The following is a 20,701-nucleotide window of genomic DNA, read 5'->3' as shown; positions in this document are numbered from 1 at the left end:
ATATTAATGAAAAAATAGATGTGAAAGTCAAAAAAAAATCTTTTTACTAAAATTATAAATCCGTGATTTTGTTCGACGGTTTTAATATATATATAAGTACCTTTTCGTGTTCTGGTTGCACGATTCCCATTAGAGAGAAATTAGAGAGCTGATTGCCGGGAAATAAAAGTTTTAAGAGGGAAAACCATGTTGTTAGAGAACTATGCAACGACCGCTTCGACTGTGGTTGCTGCTTAAACATGGAAATCTACATTAAAAATAAGAAATACTTTTTTAAAACCAGAGCGGGTGCTACCTCTTTGTCATTTGAATGATGAAATTAACCTTAGAGGAAAGAATCCTCCAAGAATCAACATTACAAGATGGCAGATATGAACCTATGTTATTGTTACTGGAAACACAAAGTCTGTTTGTTTTGGTTATATCAGAAGTAGTTTTTCTTAATGTAATTCTCCCAGACAGTAGTTTTCCGGTCACAACTTATCATGACAAATCAACATCGAACCCAGGACTTGTAACGTTTTCTAACACAAGTATGAAGCGCTGCATGCTATGTGTATGAGACTGCAAGATACATTGATTAACACGCAAACGAGACTACTAGAACGGCCGTTGCAATATTGGAATTTATTTTCGTGCGGCCCTTTGTTGAATCAGTGCTACAAACTGACGAAAATTTTGAGAACTAGAGCGGTCGTTGATTGATTACCTTTTTGTCACTATGAAACAGTAAATTCAGGTATTGAATATTAAACTGCGCAAAATGAAGTGACTTTAAAAATCCAACAACACAACAATGAGGATTCGAACCACCACTGCAGCAGACCGTTGCATCTAAGTGTAAACATTTATATGTGTAAATTAAACAACTGAATTGGGTGCTGTGAATGTTTTGTAGTTTTTTTAAACGAGATAGTTTTACAATTTTACAAACTACAAATGAAACCAAATATGCTTACAAAAGCAAAAGCACAAAAGTAAACCCTTAAATAAACAGGTTACTCCGTAGAATCTGAACCAGGCAAACGATAACTAAACAATTTTTAGGGGCATTTTACCTGAATAGCTAAATAATGTTTAGGGCGAATCGCAAAAGATTAATCGTATGTAAAAAAAAGTGTCATTCATTTTTTTTGTAGATTATTATTTACTTGATGATTTAAAATTTATTCTTCGCGCGAAAAAAAAATTGTCCAGCGAACACACGAAATAGCAAATGCGATATATGTGTATCGCTTTTGTCATAGACAGCGACTAGTGTAAAACGAATACTAACATTTGATAGGCTAAGATCTGTACAACATGCAAAACAATGTATTAACCAAACTAAGTATATTTATATATATATTTAAGCACATATTACGACACATCAAAATTTATAATCTTGTATGTGTAATCATATTCCCTTCCTCATCAAACAGTTTATATGTCTTCGGGGGAGGCTTACGTAAATATTTTAGACGATCAGGATATGGCTCTTTATAACCTTCAGTAAGTTTCGCAATACCCATCACTAAGCCTGTAAGTACACCGACTTGTAATCCAGTTGTTGGTCGGCCACCTAAAAAACAATTTATAGTGTAAACTAGCCTAATAGCTTACACTATAACAAATACCTAACGTAATAACAAAATATAGTGTAAGCTAGGCGTAAACACTCCAATAACAAATTCAGTAAACCCTTTAAAAGAACTTTTATTTTAAATATCATTGGAAGAAATGATGCGTGTTTTAGTTGAAGAATAATTTATGTTACGGAAATTTACATTTTCCTGTACATATGATAAAGAAGTTTCTCGTACCTCTTTAATAAACAAAAATTCTGAATAACCGAGCACTTAAAATGTTTGTAGCAACAAAATTAGTTACTGAAAACATTACAACGTCCTTCCTTCGCTACTACCTAATTACAACCCCAGCACAAACTAACAGCACTATTTTTACACACAATAAAAAGACGATACGGATATGGCATGTATTTGCGTTGGTTTGCTTATCATCTTAACGACGTCATAAAACCATAGCAACATGCCACCATAGCAACAGTCAGTACCGACCATCGCTACATCTTCGACGAAACTGGCTTAGGGGCTGTCCATATGGGAAATATTTGAAATATCGAGATCTTGGGTTGTTAACAAACTGTTAACAAAAGTTAGTTGCGTTCATACGAGAGAAAACTTTTTCCCGCCTACCGGGATCTAGGGTGCACATGATCGAGATCTCGGTAAGCGGGTAATGCATTTTCCCATATGAACAGAAGTTTTCTCAAATATTTCGTAACAAATTTATTAAGGTCTTCCCCCTATTTTTACTGTTTTAAAAGTTTTCGCGCCATTTTTGCCACATTTCAAGTTTTCTGTTAAGTTTTCGCGCCATTTTTTGTCACATTTCAAGTTTTCTGTTTTAAAAGTTTTCGCGCCATTTTTTACCACACTTCGAGTTTTCTGTTTCAAAAGTTTTCGTGCCATTTTTAATTTTTTTGAACACATAAACGAAACTGATATTCGTGAGAACAGTTCAAACAAACGCACAACATTCAAAAATGGACATTCCTAAACATTTCAACGTATGAGAAGTGAAGTATTTAAATATCCACAAACACAGCGAGTCGCTGTGACATCATAACTAGATAAAAACTGTATTTGAAAATATCCCTAAAACTGAAGTTTCACAGTGATTAGAAAATTCGCTTTGCAACCATAAGAACCGTGATTCTGTCCGCAGTATTGTTTTATCAACCTCCATCGTCATCACAGGGTATACACTTCTAAAACCGCTTCCTGCGAAATATACAATTACTTGTTCATAAAAGAATTTGTGCTCATTAAATTTATCTTTAAAACAAGCAACACAAAAAAGGAGGAGTTGAATCTCGAAATAGACGCTCAGTGACATTTTAGAGGAAGGCTTGTTATTGATAGTTACACAAGTTACGTGATTAAAATAAATACTCAAATACGGCTGGAGATAGCACCCACTGTGGGCGGCGCACGTGGTGGAACACTTCTGTTGTGAAAATTCAGTGTTTTTTACAAGGAACTAAACTAGATACTGAAATGAGGGACACTAATAAAATAGACTTTAATAACAAGTTGGTTTACTAAGGGAGTGACAATTTTATTAATTTTAAATTTCCAGTTTTTTGCACTTTAAATATTATTTTTTTCCTTTTTTTATATTTTGTTTAACCATGCAAGTTCATATTACTTAAAGAAATTTAAAAAAAATCAAGCATAATCTTTGACCGCAAATTAACCCTATTTTTTTTTTGTTCTTTCAGGTTAAGGAGGGCAGCATAAAGTCCTCACTGTCCCTAAATTATCAAAAGAATTACATTTATGGCCGAAAGCTTGGAACAAAGAAATAAATGAACATAATTACTTTAATGCTGTCGCTAGCATTTTTTTTGTGCGATGTCATAAGTAATTTTCAAAACTAGTCATTAGCCCGTGGAAAAATCCACGGGTTTGCCCGTCCTTTTTATACCGCATCACGTGCGTCTCGCTACTTGAGCAGCTAAGCTACCATTTTGCGTGACAGACAGATAGACAGACGTATACGGGTATTTAATATAGACTAGTCGTTAACCCCTGGAAAAATCCACGGGGTCGCCCGTTCTTTATATACCGCATTTCGTATGTCTCGCTACTTAAGGTGCCATCTTGCGCAGAAACAGAAGAGTTCACCCGTCGTTTTGATATCGCATTGCGTGCGGCTCGCTAATTGCGCAGCTAAGCTAACATTTTGCGTCACAGACAGACAGACAGACAGACAGACAGACAGACAGACAGACAGACAGACAGACAGACAGACAGACAGACAGACAGACAGACAGATAGACAGCTATTATTAAAGAGATTAAGTAAAAATACCCTTACCTATCCAAAGCAAATATTTTAATTATTTTACTATAGTGATTTTTTTTTACAAAAAAGTTTAATTACAGGCACATCCTAAAAAATCAAGTCAAAAAGTTTGTGGCCCCCCAAAAAGATGCCTGTCCTAAAAATATTCAATTTAGTTTCATAACAATTGAGCAGGTATTTCAAATGATGTAGGTTAAACAGCCTTCGGTTTTCAAGTTTCCTCTGTAATGTTTAATTCAATTACGTATATTCCAGACAGCGAATCTTACTTTTTAACGCAAAAACTGTTCCAGCAGCGAATCCACCCCACATCCAAGCCACTGGATCATTCTTCTTTCGGATAGCCTGTGCAATTGGAATACCTGCACCTAACAGAGCTCCATAAGCACCTACAAAAAATATAAACAATCAGTTCAGACCTTCGTAAATAATAGGACTGTCATATGTTCAATATTAGCAAATATGGAATAATATTTATTGAAGTAATATTCTAGAAAGTTTCTGACCAGGTGTAAGATTTGACAAAACCTGGAATTAAAACAACAACAACAAAAACAGATGTAAATAACTGCCAGCTTGATGACTAGAAAAGATAGATCTAAAAACAATAACATTATTATAAAATATTGTTTTCTATAGTTTTTCCCACTTTTACAACTTTCCATATTTTTTCCCACAAGAACATTTTATCATATTGCAGAGAAGCTACATTTGCGCATCACTAACACACTGCTTGGCAGTAAGGGAGACTCAACCGTGGTCCCTCAGGACTGGGAGCCGCAGACAAACGCATTACAGGTGCCAATGCTCATATCTGATAAAGTGTCATGGATACAACAACAATTCAAATTTAGGCTAACATATTAACCTTCTAAGCAGTAATATAAGACTTTACATGCTGGAAATACTTTAAACACACTGGTGACTGATATTGATATGAACAGCACTTTAAATAAAGTTTTGTTACTTATTAAGTTTTTCACACTTTGCTAGCGTAGAAAATAGTTGATATATAATTATATAATTATATGTAAACTTCATGAAATGAGATTTATTAAAACTAATCCATACAGTAACTATTAGTCTCAGGCACTACTGGAGAACATTGACCTCTGTCAATGCACTGCCTTGCAATATGAGAAAATACTTTAAATTTGTATAAATGAAGGTTTATCTCTACAAAAAAAATGGATATGCCAGGATAAACCTTTATCTATATATATTTTTTATGTCATTAACATTTTGTGGCTTGCAGTGTATTAGGCACTAGTAGCCCTGGTAACCGCGATTGGAATACCAATGCATAATATAACATTGCTTTTACTTTGTTGCACAAGAGTAAAATATGAGGCTTTACCTCCAAATACTGCAGCTTTTCCCATGTGTCGCAAAGCATATGTAATACCATTAACTTTTGATGCCGGTTCAAACATAGCTGCATAAGTACCACCAACTAAAACACCTGAAAATAAATAAATGAATAAATAAATGAATTAAGAAAAATAAATAAATAAATGAAAAAATGTTTTGTTACTGCTATTTGCTTAAAATAACATAAGAGGTCCAAAAGTTGTGCATAAAGTCAAGCAACTGTAGTGCAGAATAAAGGGGTGATCACTCACAAACAAAGGGGTGCTCACAAATCAATAGACATATTTCCACATCTATTTACATTTCATGAAGTATACATATAATACTGGATAACACGAAAATGGGACAGGCTAAAATTTTTAGCGAAGTAGTGCATATATAGTTTGTTGACTTGCAATATAATTTCTAGCAACTTATACTGGGCTAACTGGCTATGCCTCAAATGGTCAAATGCAACATCATCAATGAGGTTTTATTCACAAAGTTCTTTTTACAAAAACGCACCCTAGGGAGATTTAAACCAGCACAGAAAAATTGCATCTAAGTGTAATGCGCTAACCAACCAGGCTATTGCAACAAAACTGATTTGTGAATATTTATTATTTAACTAAAGTTGCTAAACCTTTATTTTTCTTGATCTTTGGTCTTTTGAGCTGGTGCGTTAATCAATATATAACATTTTTTTTTACCACTATTGAATTTATTTGAGCAGAGTAATTTCGATCTTTGTAGCGTAAATTTTTTTATCACAACACTCAAAGAGAAAAGACACATTATAAAGAAAGATGAAAAAATAAGTTTTTTGATAAGGTGAAGGGGGAGGGAATTTTTCTTTGCCTGTGAATTTTTGAGTGAAGCAGAACCAATGCAATTTCTTATCATAAAAAATAGGTGATTGAAAAGCGTCCAAAGTACTGTCAGGTTGCGTATTTGCCTATCTTAGCTTTTTTAAAATGCAGTAAAATTCCTGTGTGCAAAATAATAGAGGAATGACGATTCTATTGTACAGAAAACATAAACTACAATCTGGGCAGATTATAAGGAGCTTAAGGTTAACATGATGTTTGACTTATTGATTAATTTTACATTTTTTAAAACGCTCTTTTCGTTCTAAAGATATTCACAACTAAAACATTTTTAGATTTAATTATGCTGCATAAATTATGATATCATATTTAAGTAATAGCAAATTTTAGCATTTTTTGCCACCAGAATTGTAGACCTGTTAAGGTATTTGCATTCAAAATTTATAATTGTATAGATATCATAAAAATAAATTTATAACTTAATTTTTTTTTGCCAAAATCAAACAAACTTTATGTAACGTTAAAATTTTCTTCATGATGGATTACGCATACGGATTACGCATTTCAATGAAATGCGTAATCGAAAGACCGAATAATGTTTGTGTAGTCATAAGTTAGTAAAACGGGGGTATTAATATTGTATAAATAAAAATCATTCTTATGATTATGGTAGGTCATAAATGCGTTGCAGAAGCTACTGATTTATAAGTGGCTGTTTTGACAAAGCTGTTTTAGAAACTGCAACGTGGTCGATGGAGTTCAGAACAGGTTGTCCATGGGAGTTATAGTATGCAGATGATTTGGTTTTCATAGCAGAGTCAATGGAAGAATTAGTTGAAAAGTTTGAGAAGTGGAAGAAAGGACTAGAAGAGAAAGGGCTAAGGGTGAACACAGCAAAGTCTAAAGTCATGATTAGCAGCATTGCAGCCAAGTGTGATCTTGTAGTTGGAAAGTGCCTTGTGGAGTTTGCAGGAAAGGGGTTGGTAGTAACTCAATTTTTTGTCAGACTTGCAAGCATTGGGTACATAAGAAGTGCAGTAGTATTAGTGGAAGGTTAAGAGCTGACATACAGTTTGTATGCAAGCGTTGCAAAGGTGAGATTATAGAGAATGAAGTATTTCCAGCTTTAATGATGTACAACAGTGGCTCGTTAGAGATAGTTGAGAACTTCTGTTACTTAGGTGATATGTTGGGCAGTGAAGGGGGTGTTGGAAGAAGTGTTACTTGCAGGATAGGTTCTGCTTGGAAAAAGTTCAGAGAGTTACTTCCTTTGTTGACTATCAGAGTCCTGTCAATTGAGGTAAAAGGTAGGTTGTATGAGGCCTGTGTAAGAAGTGTTATGTTGTATGGTAGTGAGACATAAGCAGTGAAGCAGGAAGATCTTGACCGTTTAGAAAGGAATGATATGAGAATGGTTAGGTGGATGTGTAACGCCAGTCTGAAAGACAGAAAGAGTTCAGATGAGCTAAGAAGCAGGCTAAGTCTCCGTAGAATTAAAGATGTTGACCGAGAAAGACTTGGCAAGGATGATGGGGATGGTGATGATGATTTTGATGATGATGATATCCAGCTGTTTCCCTCGTTTTGCATTTTTTTAGCAACTGACAAGACTCACTTAAAATAAGCTTCAAAACGTAGAATAATTTAAGGCTACAGGTTAAGTAGCATACACTACTTTGGTTTTCCCAAATGTAAACTAAACCAAAGAATTATGAGAGAGATGCAGGTTCTGCATCTTGTTATTCTTGTTATTTTAACTGGCTGGCTTATTTCAAACAAACGTAAAATGTTTAAGGCATATTTTTATATTATTTCTTGTGGAGTTTGCAGGAAAGGGGTTGGTAGTAACTCAATTTTTTGTCAGACTTGCAAGATAAGAAGTGCAGTAGTATTAGTGGAAGGTTAAGAGCTGACATACAGTTTGTATGCAAGCGTTGCAAAGGTGAGATTATAGAGAATGAAGTATTTCCAGCTTTAATGATGTACAACAGTGGCTCGTTAGAGATAGTTGAGAACTTCTATTACTTAGGTGATATGTTGGGCAGTGAAGGGGGTGTTGGAAGAAGTGCTACTTGTAGCGTAGGTTCTGCTTGGAAAAAGTTCAGAGAGTTACTTCCTTTGTTGACTAGCAGAGCCCTGTCAACTGAGGTAAAAGGTAGGTTGTATGAGGCCTGTGTAAGAAGTGTTATGTTGTACGGTAGTGAGACATGGGCAGTGAAGCAGGAAGATCTTGACCGTTTAGAAAGGAATGATATGAGAATGGTTAGGTGGATGTGTAACGCCAGTCTGAGAGACAGAAAGAGTTCAGATGAGCTAAGAAGCAGGCTAAGTCTCCGTAGATGTTATCCAGATAAGAAGATTGAATTGGCTGGGGCACTTGGAAAGAATGGAGGAGGATAATTGGGTAAGAAATTGTAGAGACTTGATAGTTCCTGGGGCAAAGCCCAGAGGCAGACCGAGAAAGACTTGGCAGGAGGTTATAAGGATAGACTTGATACAGAGGAAGTTGAGTTTAGATCTAACACAGTCTAGATCAGACTGGAAGAGGGTCATTAATATACCCCGTCCAACCCATGCTAGCATGGAAAACGGACGTTAGGCCGAGAATGATGATGATGATTTCTCACTAGGAATTCTATTGTAACAGATTTTAACACCTTCTTACACTTTTATTATACACGTGTATAGCATTCTCACTTATTGTAGAACGCACATAATCGGGGAAGGCCGACTTATGTATGACAGTCAAATATTATTCAAGACTTATAGAACAAATATAATCGGGGCCCACCGCTTTTATATCATTCGTCACTTCTGACAAGCAAATAGCCCTGGTGGCAAAGTTGTTGTTGTTTCAAATGAAACGAAATTTTGTGGCAAATACTAAATTTTGGGATTCGCAAGTTTAATAACTTTTCACCAAACTTAATTCCTGCAAATATATAGAATAATTTAGGTTCTGTGAAATTTAGTTACTTCAAAGTATATTATGTTGAAATGTATTTACTACAAGAGTACTTTATACTAAGAATTACGTCAGGACTTTTTTCTTTCGCCATGTCTAGTTTTTAGGGGTGTTCTATCTTCCAGAAGAGGGTGGCGATAAGCTGCAAATGCCCGCATATATTCCGGCGAGTTCCGGCGACTTTTCGAATAAATTGGTGGTTGTCCCCCGAGCTCGCCCGCACTTTCCCGAGCTCGCCCGGAACATTCCTGAAATGCAATTGCTTGTAATAAACCTTGAGGACGATAGTTGGGAAGAAGGCGCTAGAACAAAAAGGAGTTAATAAAGTTTATATATAAGTTATTTATAAAGTAAACTTTGTCAAAACCCATCAAAAAAAGTTTTTTTAAGAACTTTGCTACCACATAGTAAGTTTAGTTTAATTTTTATAGTTTTTTTGAATCATATTACTGTCTGTTTTTTTGTTTTTGTTTTTTGGGCATTGTTCAGGCCTATGCAGGTTTTTTTGGGAGAATCGCCCGAAGCGCCCGCACTTTTTACGGTTTATGTGGCTTATCAGCACCCTGGTTCTTTCAGAGAATATTTTTAATTAACAAAAGTTCGAAGAAAATACCAATCACAGCCTGCCTGCCTGGCCGGCCATTATATCAGTGTTCCTAATAATACAGCTGTCCCGGTAACCGGGACAGCCGGATTATGTTCTGTTTACAACCGGTTGTAAACAGGCCGTTTTCGCAATCTGGGCAGAACATATACATGAAGAAAGTTTTTAAAACTTTTCCTTGTCCGGAATGGCAAAAAACCCTGTTAACCTATTAAAACCCTATTAAAGCAAAAACCCAGCAAGGGGGGTGAAAATGACCCATCATAACACAGTCAATAAACAAATTTTACGTACCAACAGCGGCACCTCTGATTCCAAAAGCAACACTCTTATCAAATGCTTTTTCTCCTGGATTTTCATCGAATTCGCGCAATAAAAGTGGACCAAACCGCTCGTGTTCATTTGGCGACCTAGCAGGCCCTACATCTCCCTCCATCCTATCCATGTTTAAAAGTTTAAAGTTTTTAAAAACTTTCTGACAACATCACAGCTTGTCTGCCATTAATGTACTTACAAGGTAAATTACCGACCATATTCTGACGCTGATAATATGTAAAAGAGGTGTTTAAATCTAGATTTGTATTTACTGACAAAATTTATTTTTAAAAATGTATTAACCTTTTATGTTTTTTAAATAATATAAGGCAAGACAAAAAAATCTGCATTAAAATCTCAAATTCTTGAATGTCCGTATTTTATAACGTACTGTGGTTCACTTTTTTAAAAAGCAAATTCGACCTAGGGCCGGGGCTTTATTTGTGACCATGCTCTTTTTCGTTCTTTTTAAATCGTAGCTGGCCGTGTGTGTTGTGTTCGGCAGCCCGAAATAATTATGGAGAAAGATCCCAAAGCTACCAAATTGGCTAAAGTAAGTAAACTTAGAATATAGCTGTTGTGTCCATTATTACATAAAATTTATATTTTGGTAAATTTTCCTTCCTTCCTTTTCACAGTTGAGTTAAAATAACATATCCTTATTATATCCAAATCAACAGTTAAGGAGTTGAGTCAAAAAGAGAAACAACTACCCATTTGGGAAACGGTTTCCTATTTGGAAAATTTGGGAAACTGTTACCCTAAATAGGCCAGAAATATGGCAATGGTTTCCCATTAAGGAAACCACCAAAATAAAAAGGAATCTGCGCATGAGCTGGTTAAAAAGCGCACTAAAAATTTTTAACCAATGCACCTTTACGATAACTAGGGAAAACTAACACTCCATCGCAGCTTATTTAGCGATTGGAGGAGGTAAGCACTTTTATAAGAGTTTATTAATGAGAAAACACGTTTTTTCGTGATAACTTTTCTTGCCGCGATTTGTTTTTAATGAAAAGTACACATAAGTTGTATATTATTATTATTAACGTTTCCTGAGAATTTAAAAGAAATTGATACGACAGAAGTTAAAAAACTGGAGAAAACATTCTTTCGTCTCTAACAAACTCTCATAAAAACACGATTTTTACCTCCTTTTTTCCGATTTTGTAAAACGATGGAGAGCCGTAGGAAAGCATGTACAATTAAATTATCAAAAAGGTGTATAGGAAGGGAATATTTTCCCGCAAATTTTCACCAAAGAAAAAAAAAATTATTGTAGCCTCTTTCCGCAATTCCCTAAAATGGTTCTGAAAATGGGTAACGGTTTCCCAAAAGGGAAACCCAAATTAAAATCAAAAAAAAAATAGTTTAGGAAACAGTTTCCTGTATGGGAAACCATTTCCCTATATGACATTGGAATTTGGGAAACCGTTTCCCTTTTAGTGTCATCTCCCGAACTGCTCAAGTTAACTGTGCATTTAGTTCCACCATACTTATCATTTCAAAACCAATTTAGAAGATAATACTTCAATATTAAAATTGAAAACGACTTTTCCTTCTTACCAAAAATACCCACTGTTGTGTGCTGGGAAACGTGTTTGTTGTTGTTTTCTGCAGTTTCGGTGCAGTAGCCTCTGCACAGATTTTCTTATAGCCATTCGGCGATTCGGTTTGACCTCATAACATTTTTTTTGGAGGTGAAAAAGTTTCCGTACTTCAAGTGAAGAGAGTGCGTAGCTAGACACATTTTGGAGTTTTAAGAACAATGTTAGGAAGTTTGAGCACATAGAATTTTTTTAAGCAAAATTTAGATAATAGCTAGGCATCATTTCCAGACAGATTTTTATTGTGGTTACCTTTTGTTAGCTAATTATTCTTCCATTTCCACATTTTTTAGCATTCTTTCCCCTACGAACTACAGTACAGTCCAGATGTAAGCGTACGCGTACGCTCAAGTTTCACACCTTTTTCTCGGAGGCGGTAGTTGTTTGTCTTTTGTTCTTATTAATTATCTTGCGAGTCTTGTAAGTCATTAACTTGCGCGTAATAAACAAAAGATTATTGAAGAAAAAATAACTTATTATAACTGCGCGTAACTATTGTTAAATAGTGTTAACATAACTATTCCCAATAGCATATTGCGTATGTTATCAACTCTATCAATGTGACACGAAGAGCCATTGTTTAATATTTTTTTAAATAAAAGTTTTGCGTAGAAACTAAATAAACTAGCGAGAAGGCATTGTTGGTTGCGCGGGTTAAATAAAACTTTTAAGCGATAGAAATTATTATATTTTAACAAAGATTGAAACTTTAATTTTGATAGAAAAGCTTTTTTGTATCGCATTTTAAAAGTTTAAAAACGAAAAACGGCAATTGAAATGTTTTTTTAGATCGCATTTTAAAAGTTTAAAAACGAAAAACGGCGATAGAAATGTTTTTTTTTTAGATCGCATTTTAAAAGTTTAAAAACAAAAAAACGGCAATAGAAATGTTTTTTTAGATCGCATTTTAAAAGTTTAAAAACGAAAAACGGCGATAGAAATGTTTTTTTAGATCGCATTTTGAAAGTTTAAAAACGAAAAACCGCTATAGAGAAGCTTTTTTAGATTGCATTTTAAAAGTTTAAAAACGAAAAACGGCGATAGAAATGTTTTTTTAGATCGCATTTTAAAAGTTTAAAAACGAAAAACGGCGATAGAAATGTTTTTTTAGATCGCATTTTAAAAGTTTAAAAACGAAAAACGGCGATAGAAATGTTTTTTTAGATCGCATTTTGAAAGTTTAAAAACAAAAAACCGCTATAGAGAAGCTTTTTTAGATTGCATTTTAAAAGTTTAAAAACGAAAAACGGCGATAGGTTTTTTTAGATCGCATTTTGAAAGTTTAAAAACGAAAAACTGCTATAGAAAAGCTTTTTTAGATCGCATTTTGAAAGTTAATAACGAAAAACCGCTATAGAAAAGCTTTTTTAGATCGCATTTTAAAAGTTTAATAACGAAGAGCATCGATAGAAATGATTTTTTAGAAAGTTAAAGAACGAAGAACGGCTTTTAAAAGTTTTGCATGTTAAAAAATATGTTTCGACGATAAAGAAATATTTCTAAAAGTTTTAAAAGTAGCATTAGTTTTTTTTAAAATATTTAGATCATTGGATTTGATGTTTTTTAAAAGAGCTTGTGTTTTTTAAATAAATCGAGATTAAAATCGCGTTACTATAATTAGTTTCGTTGTTAAAAAAAATAAAAATTCAATGGCCTTCGCGTTTAATTTATTCTCGCGCAGAGTATTGTTTTTAAACAATGTTTCTTGCTATGCTTTTGTTTTTAACACGAAGCAATTATTTTCGCGCAATTTGAAAGGAACTCGCTATCCTATTGTTTTTTTTAATGAAAGCAATTATTTTTGCAAGTTGAGCGTACGCGTACGCTTACATCTGGACTGTACTGTAGGTTTGTTTTCACCTTGCCAAATTTTAAAAATGGCGGATGTAGCATGTGATTCGCCAATTAAGCAAAATATCAATCATCATTACAGCAACAAAGCTGAACCAAATTGCCAAATACAGCATTGTCTTTTGAAACCACTACTTCGTGTATCACTATATATCAAAATAACTGGAAAAACGTGTATTATTTGCGCTTTGATTTTCATGCTATGCTCATTATCTTTAATCCAAGTACCGTCCTCAAGCTAGCTAACAAGAACAAATATTTTAGTAAAAGTCTTTGTAAAAATATTCAAAAGCCAATGCAAAATAAATGACGCTGCTTGTCTAAATTGCGAAATATTTCCAGCATTCTTACCTGCAAGTATCCCTTCTATTCTTGCAGTCGGAATGATCTTCTCCCTCCTTTGGGGTACAAAGTTGACTTTTTACAGTCAAACCTTCACAGTAGAAGCAGTATCTCAGGGAAGAGTCAAAAATCGATTTTTTTAAAAAAAACATTATTTCGACGTTCTATCTTCACCACCCTCTTCCCCCCTCCATAGCAGAAACGTTACACTAATTTTCGATATTTCCCAAATGCCAATATACCAATATTTTCCAGCATCTTTTGTGTTCCATATGTTTCGCTGTGCGAAGTGTAAGCCTCCATGCAACTAACTAACAACTAACTTTCTGTAAAAATAATCAACGCAAATGAGATGCGTTGATTATATTATGACGCAAACCAGACCGCAAGAATGGGAAAAACCCAATCTCCTTCCATAGGAACTTTTTTTTTTGGAAACATTAATGGCACATTAAAACATTAAAGCGTAGAGCAGATGTGTATCAATTAAAAGCGATATCTCCTGCACTCAATACATAGAGTTGCAGAAGTTGTGACCACACATACCTAATAAAATAAAAAAAAGTTCTTTATACGCAGCACAAAATAAATTCCCAAGTGATCCCTCTAAAAAAACAACTTTATATGGTTCTGCAAAAATAGACAGTTATTATACAAGGATAGACAGACCTTATCAATTACTCCAGAATCCAGGGTTACTTGTTTTTAGAAATTCTATTTTACTTTCAATTTCATCCAGCGAAATTGTTTCCAGGTAAAAATAATAATTGGAAACCTTAAATGTATAGGTTTAGCTATTCATTCCTATACCTGTGTAGATTTATTATCAGCTGAAGTCTATTCCATTTTCGTTTTATATAATGTATAAACCTGGATTACTATATCTAGCTAGGGTTTTATCTCAGTGCTAAACTTTAACACATTTCACCAACAAGAAAGTTGGAATTTCGGTTGTTACTATATAATTCCTAAATCTGGCCGTAAAATTTTGTTTTAAAGCACTTGTAAATTTTTGGTCTTAGAAATAACTTAGAATTGTTTTGTGTAGGTTACAAAAATTCTTGGAAGAACTGGCTCACAAGGACAGTGTACACAGGTAATTTTTTTTCTACAATCAATTTTTCCTTTTGCGTGCAAGTATGCTATGCTAAAAAGTAAAATTAAAAAGATGAGGCAAATTTTTCTATATTTTTGCTCACGTTTTACACAAAACTTTTGCTCCATCTTTTTAATTTTATTTTATCTAGCTTTAATTCATGTCACAACTTCCAATCATGAGTGCCAAGAAAAAGGAAAAAAGTGAATGGTCATTTTGTGGAGTATGTGATAGTCATTACCCAAGACTTGTTTTCAACAAACATTTAAAGCTTTGCTCAGAATCAAAGGAGTCTGTTAGCGAGACAAGCATAAATAGTTTTGTTTTTGTTGATTCTGGATTTGTAAGCAACTCCGTATTGCATGGTAAAACCAGGTGTTGTGAAAATGAAGAGTTTAAAGTACCAAGCAACAAAAACGATCTTGTCTTTCTACACCCTTCTACAATCAAGCTTTGTAACTTACAAGTAGCTTGCTCGGTTATGATATCATTTGGTTTGCACAAAACATATGGTACTGTCTGGCCTTTGTCTTCTATTCCTGTTGATGTTATTGGTGTCAAAAGCGTTAAGATAAAATCTCTACATGTTGCTGAAGGTGACTTTATAATGGTGCAAAAAAATGAATGCTTCTCTGTGGTTGCAAGGGAAGTTATTTTAAACCCCTTATGTGATAAGGGGTCAGAAAACTTTGACATGTTAGTGGACACATTGCTGCAGGAATTAGATGATACTATTATTGTTCACGATGATGTTATTCAATGTACATATTATGGTGAAGAAATGGAATTTAAAATTTTTGATGTAGTTCATGACTTAGATGTTTCACGAGAAAGCAAAAATAAAGAAGTTAAGAACCTTTGTGATGATCTTACTGGTTTGTCTATAACAAAAAGTAACCAAAATCAATCTATTGTGGCCAGCACACCAGTGAAAAATGGAAAAGAAAGTAAACAGGAATACTTTGTTAATAATTTTGTTTTATGTGCAATGTTTTCTGAAACAAAAATCAGTAAAATCGATATGCAAAATACAGCTGAAAAAACAAACACCGAGGTAGAATGCAGAAATGGCCTTGATAAAGTTGGTGGAATGGTGCAACAAAAGAAGTTATTGCAAGATTCAATCACAACTCCTTTTAAATTTCCATCTTTGTACAAGAGTGCTCATGTATCACCTTCAAATGGTATTATTTTATATGGACCAAGTGGTGTTGGTAAAACTTTCCTTGCTCACAGCTTTGCAAAAACTTTAACAAATGTGCATTGTAGTGTTATCAATGGACCTGAACTGACAAGCAAATACTTTGGTGAAACTGAAAAAAAACTTCGCACTATATTCAACAAAGCTGTAGTCTCAGCGCCATCTATTCTTATTATGGATGAATTTGATACCATCTGTCCTGTCCGTACAACATCCAGTAATGAGTCTGAAAAAAGAATAATATCTACCTTAGCATCGCTTATGGATAGTTTGGATCCCAATATTCCTTTTGTTGTAATTGCGATCACAAATAAATTGGATGCTATTGATTTAATGTTGCGAAGACCTGGAAGATTTGATTGTGAAATCGAGGTAGCCGTACCGAATGTAACTGAACGTTTAGATATACTGCACAAGTTGTTATGTGATTCTAAGCACAAGTTGTCTGACAAAGATTTCATTGAATTGTCGGAGATTACACATGGCTATGTTGGCGCTGACTTAGCAGCTTTGTGTAAAGAATCTGGAATGATGGCTCTCAATGAATTCTTGAAAAGCCACAAGATTGACAGCGATTTTATGTTTGGGTCTGATTTCTTTATTAGTTTGGCCAATTTTAAGACAGCTTTATGTAAGATCAGTCCAAGTGCTATGAAAGAATTGACTGTTGATATTCCGAAAGTTTATTGGACTGATGTTGGTGGACAAAATAATGTCAAGCAAAAGTTGAAAGAAGCTATTGAATGGCCTCTTAAACACCCAGAAGTTTTTAAGAGACTTGGTATTAGCCCGCCAAAGGGGCTGCTTATGTATGGTCCACCAGGATGTTCGAAAACACTTATGGCAAAAGCTCTTGCAACTGAGAGTGGGTTAAATTTTATTTCAATTAAGGGGCCTGAGATTTTTAATAAGTATCTTGGCGAGTCGGAACGGGCAATAAGAGATATATTTCATAAAGCTAGAGTAGCTGCCCCATCCATCGTGTTCTTTGATGAAATAGATGCAATCGGAGTTCAGCGTTCCGGTTCAGATAGTGGAAGTGGAAATGTAGCAGATCGTGTTCTTGCGCAGATATTAACAGAATTAGATGGTGTTGAATCCTTAAAAGGTGTTATTATCATTGCAGCTACAAACCGACCTGATATTATTGATTCTGCTTTGTTAAGACCAGGTCGGATTGACCGACTGATTCACGTACCGTTGCCAGATGAGCAAACACGCAAAGAAATTTTCGAAATTCAGTTTCGCACCATTCCAATTTCTGCAGATGTGTCTATTGATGGGTTGATAGAATTATCAAATGGATACTCGGGTGCAGAAATATGTTCTATGTGCAGAGAAGCTGCCATTTTTGCTTTACGTGAAGACTTTAACAGTTCTGACGTCAAGCAACATCATTTCGAATCTGTGTTTAATCAAATCAAACCAGCTACTAGCAAAAAAATGTTAAAATTTTATGACGAGTTTGCTTTGCAAACCACAGGCACATTTTAATGTTTTTACTTGAATCCACATTTTGTAATTTCTCACGTTTAGAGAATGTATTGAGTTTTCGATTGTGCTGCTTATATTCAAACTTATATGTTTAGCATAAATAAAAAGAGTAAAACTAGTACAAATTTTCATTTACTTTCATCTTAATCAATTTTCTCTTGCCTCTTTTTTTGTTCTTACGCTAGGAATGGAAGCACCAGGTATTAGTTTTAAACTCTGCCTCTGCCAACCACTGTGACTCTTTTTTTTCTCTTTCTCTTTATATTTGCCAGCTTATTTCGCATTTATGTATATTTTGTTAACTTTCTTTGATATTATGTTACTGGTTCATTTAATTTGCGATACAGGTTCGTGTAGAATTTCTTGACGATACTAATCGTAGCATCATCCGAAATGTAAAAGGACCAGTTCGGGAGGGAGATGTGTTGACCTTACTTGAAAGTGAACGAGAAGCTAGAAGATTAAGGTATTGTTTTTAGAATATTCTTTCATTTATAAGTGACGTGACATCTCATGCGCCAATTTAATTTTTGCCTGATTTGTAAACATAGATTTTTGCTGAATTCTTTATTCATTGATTCACAAAATTGTTTGTTGTCGCAAAAAAAATCTTCTTGCAAATTTCCCCTGTTATAAATCATCATATTAAAAAAGTGTGTTTTCTTTCTAAGCTTCTGTAACTGAGATGAAAGATTTTTCTTAGTTACGGGGGAGGGGTGTTTGCGAAAGTGTATTTTTACGATATATCTGAGTTCGGTCGATTCACTGAAAACGTCAGGGTTTTTTTCGGAAACACATAAGAATCTGTGTTTTTTGGATTATCAAGCACTTTTATTTGCAACCTTTTTTTGTCAGTAAATTCTTATAAAGAAAAACTTGCGTTGCGAGTGGTTAGATATTTTAGTACAGCTGTTGGTAAAATGTCGAAACAAATTTTGTAACCAAAAAATGTAAAAACCTTTTTTCTTGTGAAAGTATTTTCTACTTAACGTTTTTATATCAAGAGTTTGTGATGGTTTTATATTTTTTTTAGGTAACAATTGAAAGTGCGAAAGTATCAAAGAAAAATGTAAAAAAACTAGCAAAAAAGTGTCTTTTTCTTTAATATCCCATTAAAGTATCACTTCCAATTTAGGCCGGTTGCGCTTGCAGCGTTGTGTTCACCCAAATAACTAGCCTATCATCATAGTCTCATTTATCAGGGTGCTGACATTAGAAGAAGAGAAATAAATATTTGAACATGTCATGAAAACCAGGGGGGTTAATATAAAAAATGGGAAAGGAATAATTTTACCAGAACATTGCTAAAAATATTAGGGCGCTTAGTAAATTTTGCTGTTGCAGGGCTTAAAAATGAATGGAACAAGGCGCAGGTTAAACAGATGGAATGAGGTGAAAAGTTTTACACCGTTCACCGTGGAAGAAACTGACCACTTTCGGACTCTCAAGATTTTCTTCACATAAACTTCAAATAAAAGACAAGACTTCAATTCTTTAAAAATCAAATCAATTAAGTGTAAGAAATAAACAGGGTTTATAGCAAAAATCAGAGAATGGAAATGAGTGAGCATTGGGGAAAATCGAATAGAAATTTTTCCTCTGAGGAAAAAACGGAAATTCGGTGAGAGAAGGATAGCGTTAGTAACAAAACTGGAGGTTTTGATGGTTAGTTTCCAACCTCGTTCCTATGGCAGTTTGCTTCAGAATTTTATAGCAGCGATTAATAGCGTAGGGGTCACAAGACCCTGCGACCAAGTTTGCTTCTTGCTTTAATAAATTTAAAAAAGAAACATTTCTTGTATCGTCGTAAAACACCGTATTAAACGTTGGAGGTCACACTAAAGTATGAATATGAGTATTTTAAAAATCACAAATCGACAAATTTGAGGACGACTACTAATACACCAATTACGGCGCGGTCTGGAGACTGGGCGCGAAGAAGAGATGGGGAATTAATTAAGAGAGGAGCAAACAGTGTGAAGAGAAAATGTTTCATACGATATAAAACGATGGGGAAAACGCTATAAGCAAACTGTTATTTTCAAAACAAAATGCTCCTCGTTAATAGTGCTGTTATTAGTTGTACGAATAGCCAGTATAAAATTCAAAAGTGGAAAAAAGAATTCTGTGATATACAATGTGTAAGAAAAAGCCCTGGCGGACGGCGAGAAGAAATAGCCCTGGCACCGCAACGCCCACTATAATTTGGGGGCATTTTAATTTCTCTCGTTTAACCGCAATATTACTAGAGCTTTTAAAAGGATATCGAGGTCACAGAAAATCAATGCGCAAGTTACATCTTCGAGTAGACCTTCCATGCGTTATCTAGCTATGAAGAAACAAAACGTAACGATAAATATTTTGTTTTAAAGAATCAAATTTTCATTGAAAAAAAATAAATTTTTTAGTTTTAATTTCGTCGTCCGAGATTGTCAGAAAGAGAAAAAGAGCCCTAGGGACAAGGATGGGCGACCGGAACGTTTTTGTGCGGAGAAAAGCCAGCGAACGAAGCTCATTTGCCATTTAAGTTTTTTACTTACTGACGTATGCCAAAGAAGATTTTTTTTGCGTACTTGGTCTGAAGTGATTTTTCGCGAAAAGTACAAATCCAGATTGGGAATTGAACACGACGTTCAAAACTTCTTTTCTAACAGAAGAGAAGAAGAAAAACTAGAAATTAAAAAAAAAGTTGCGAAGCATTTCGCATGTTGCAAGCAAAATTGAAACCAGTCAGCACTTTGTCCCAGCTCTTCTTCTGGTTTCTCGTCGATATATATAACCAAAATCTTGCGGAAATACATCAAAACGAATATCGTGTAATATTGTGTAGAAGAGCCCTGGGGACGAGGTTCTAAAATGACCGCTTTTCAGAACAATTCGTTGCGCAAAAACAGCTATTCTGCGCAAATTTGGCTGCGCGAATATTTGATGTGCCGGTATATTTCTTTTTAAAGGGATCGAGAGTTTCATAACATCTTTTTACACAGACTTAAAAAAGTAAAGAACACCAATAATAATCAATGTCATTCCCAGGGCTTCTTTTTCGCTTTCCGATATGTGGCTGAGCGAAAGAAGTTTCGCGCCAGCACGCATATCAGAAAGTAAAAAGAAGCTCAGGGAACGAGATTGTAGTATTAATCACAATATTGTTAGTGCTGATCATCGTGAATCCAACATTTA

General features: G+C 34.5%; 2 protein-coding genes across 2 annotated transcripts; one reads left to right on the top strand and one right to left on the bottom strand.

The window, feature by feature from the left end:
* Window positions 1–1,317: 1,317 nt before the first annotated feature.
* Window positions 1,318–10,131, bottom strand: LOC130629471 (uncharacterized). Its single transcript, XM_057442685.1, has 4 exons — window positions 9,910–10,131; window positions 5,227–5,331; window positions 4,139–4,258; window positions 1,318–1,561 (listed from the first exon to the last, which is right to left on the bottom strand). The coding sequence occupies exons 1-4, from the start codon at window positions 10,058–10,060 to the stop codon at window positions 1,377–1,379; spliced, it is 561 nt and encodes a 186-aa protein (XP_057298668.1). The 5' UTR covers window positions 10,061–10,131; the 3' UTR covers window positions 1,318–1,376.
* Window positions 10,132–14,853: 4,722 nt separating this feature from the next.
* LOC130629468 (ribosome biogenesis protein SPATA5-like) lies at window positions 14,854–17,915 on the top strand. The gene has a single exon (XM_057442681.1). It carries the CDS (start codon window positions 14,987–14,989, stop codon window positions 17,519–17,521), a length of 2,535 nt encoding a protein of 844 aa, XP_057298664.1. The 5' UTR covers window positions 14,854–14,986; the 3' UTR covers window positions 17,522–17,915.
* Window positions 17,916–20,701: the final 2,786 nt, after the last annotated feature.

This window comes from Hydractinia symbiolongicarpus, chromosome 2 (genome assembly GCF_029227915.1).
Source record: "Hydractinia symbiolongicarpus strain clone_291-10 chromosome 2, HSymV2.1, whole genome shotgun sequence".
Taxonomy (NCBI): domain Eukaryota; kingdom Metazoa; phylum Cnidaria; class Hydrozoa; order Anthoathecata; family Hydractiniidae; genus Hydractinia; species Hydractinia symbiolongicarpus.
The sequence above is the reverse complement of the archived record's forward strand: the minus strand, read 5'-3'. Positions and strand labels throughout refer to the sequence as shown.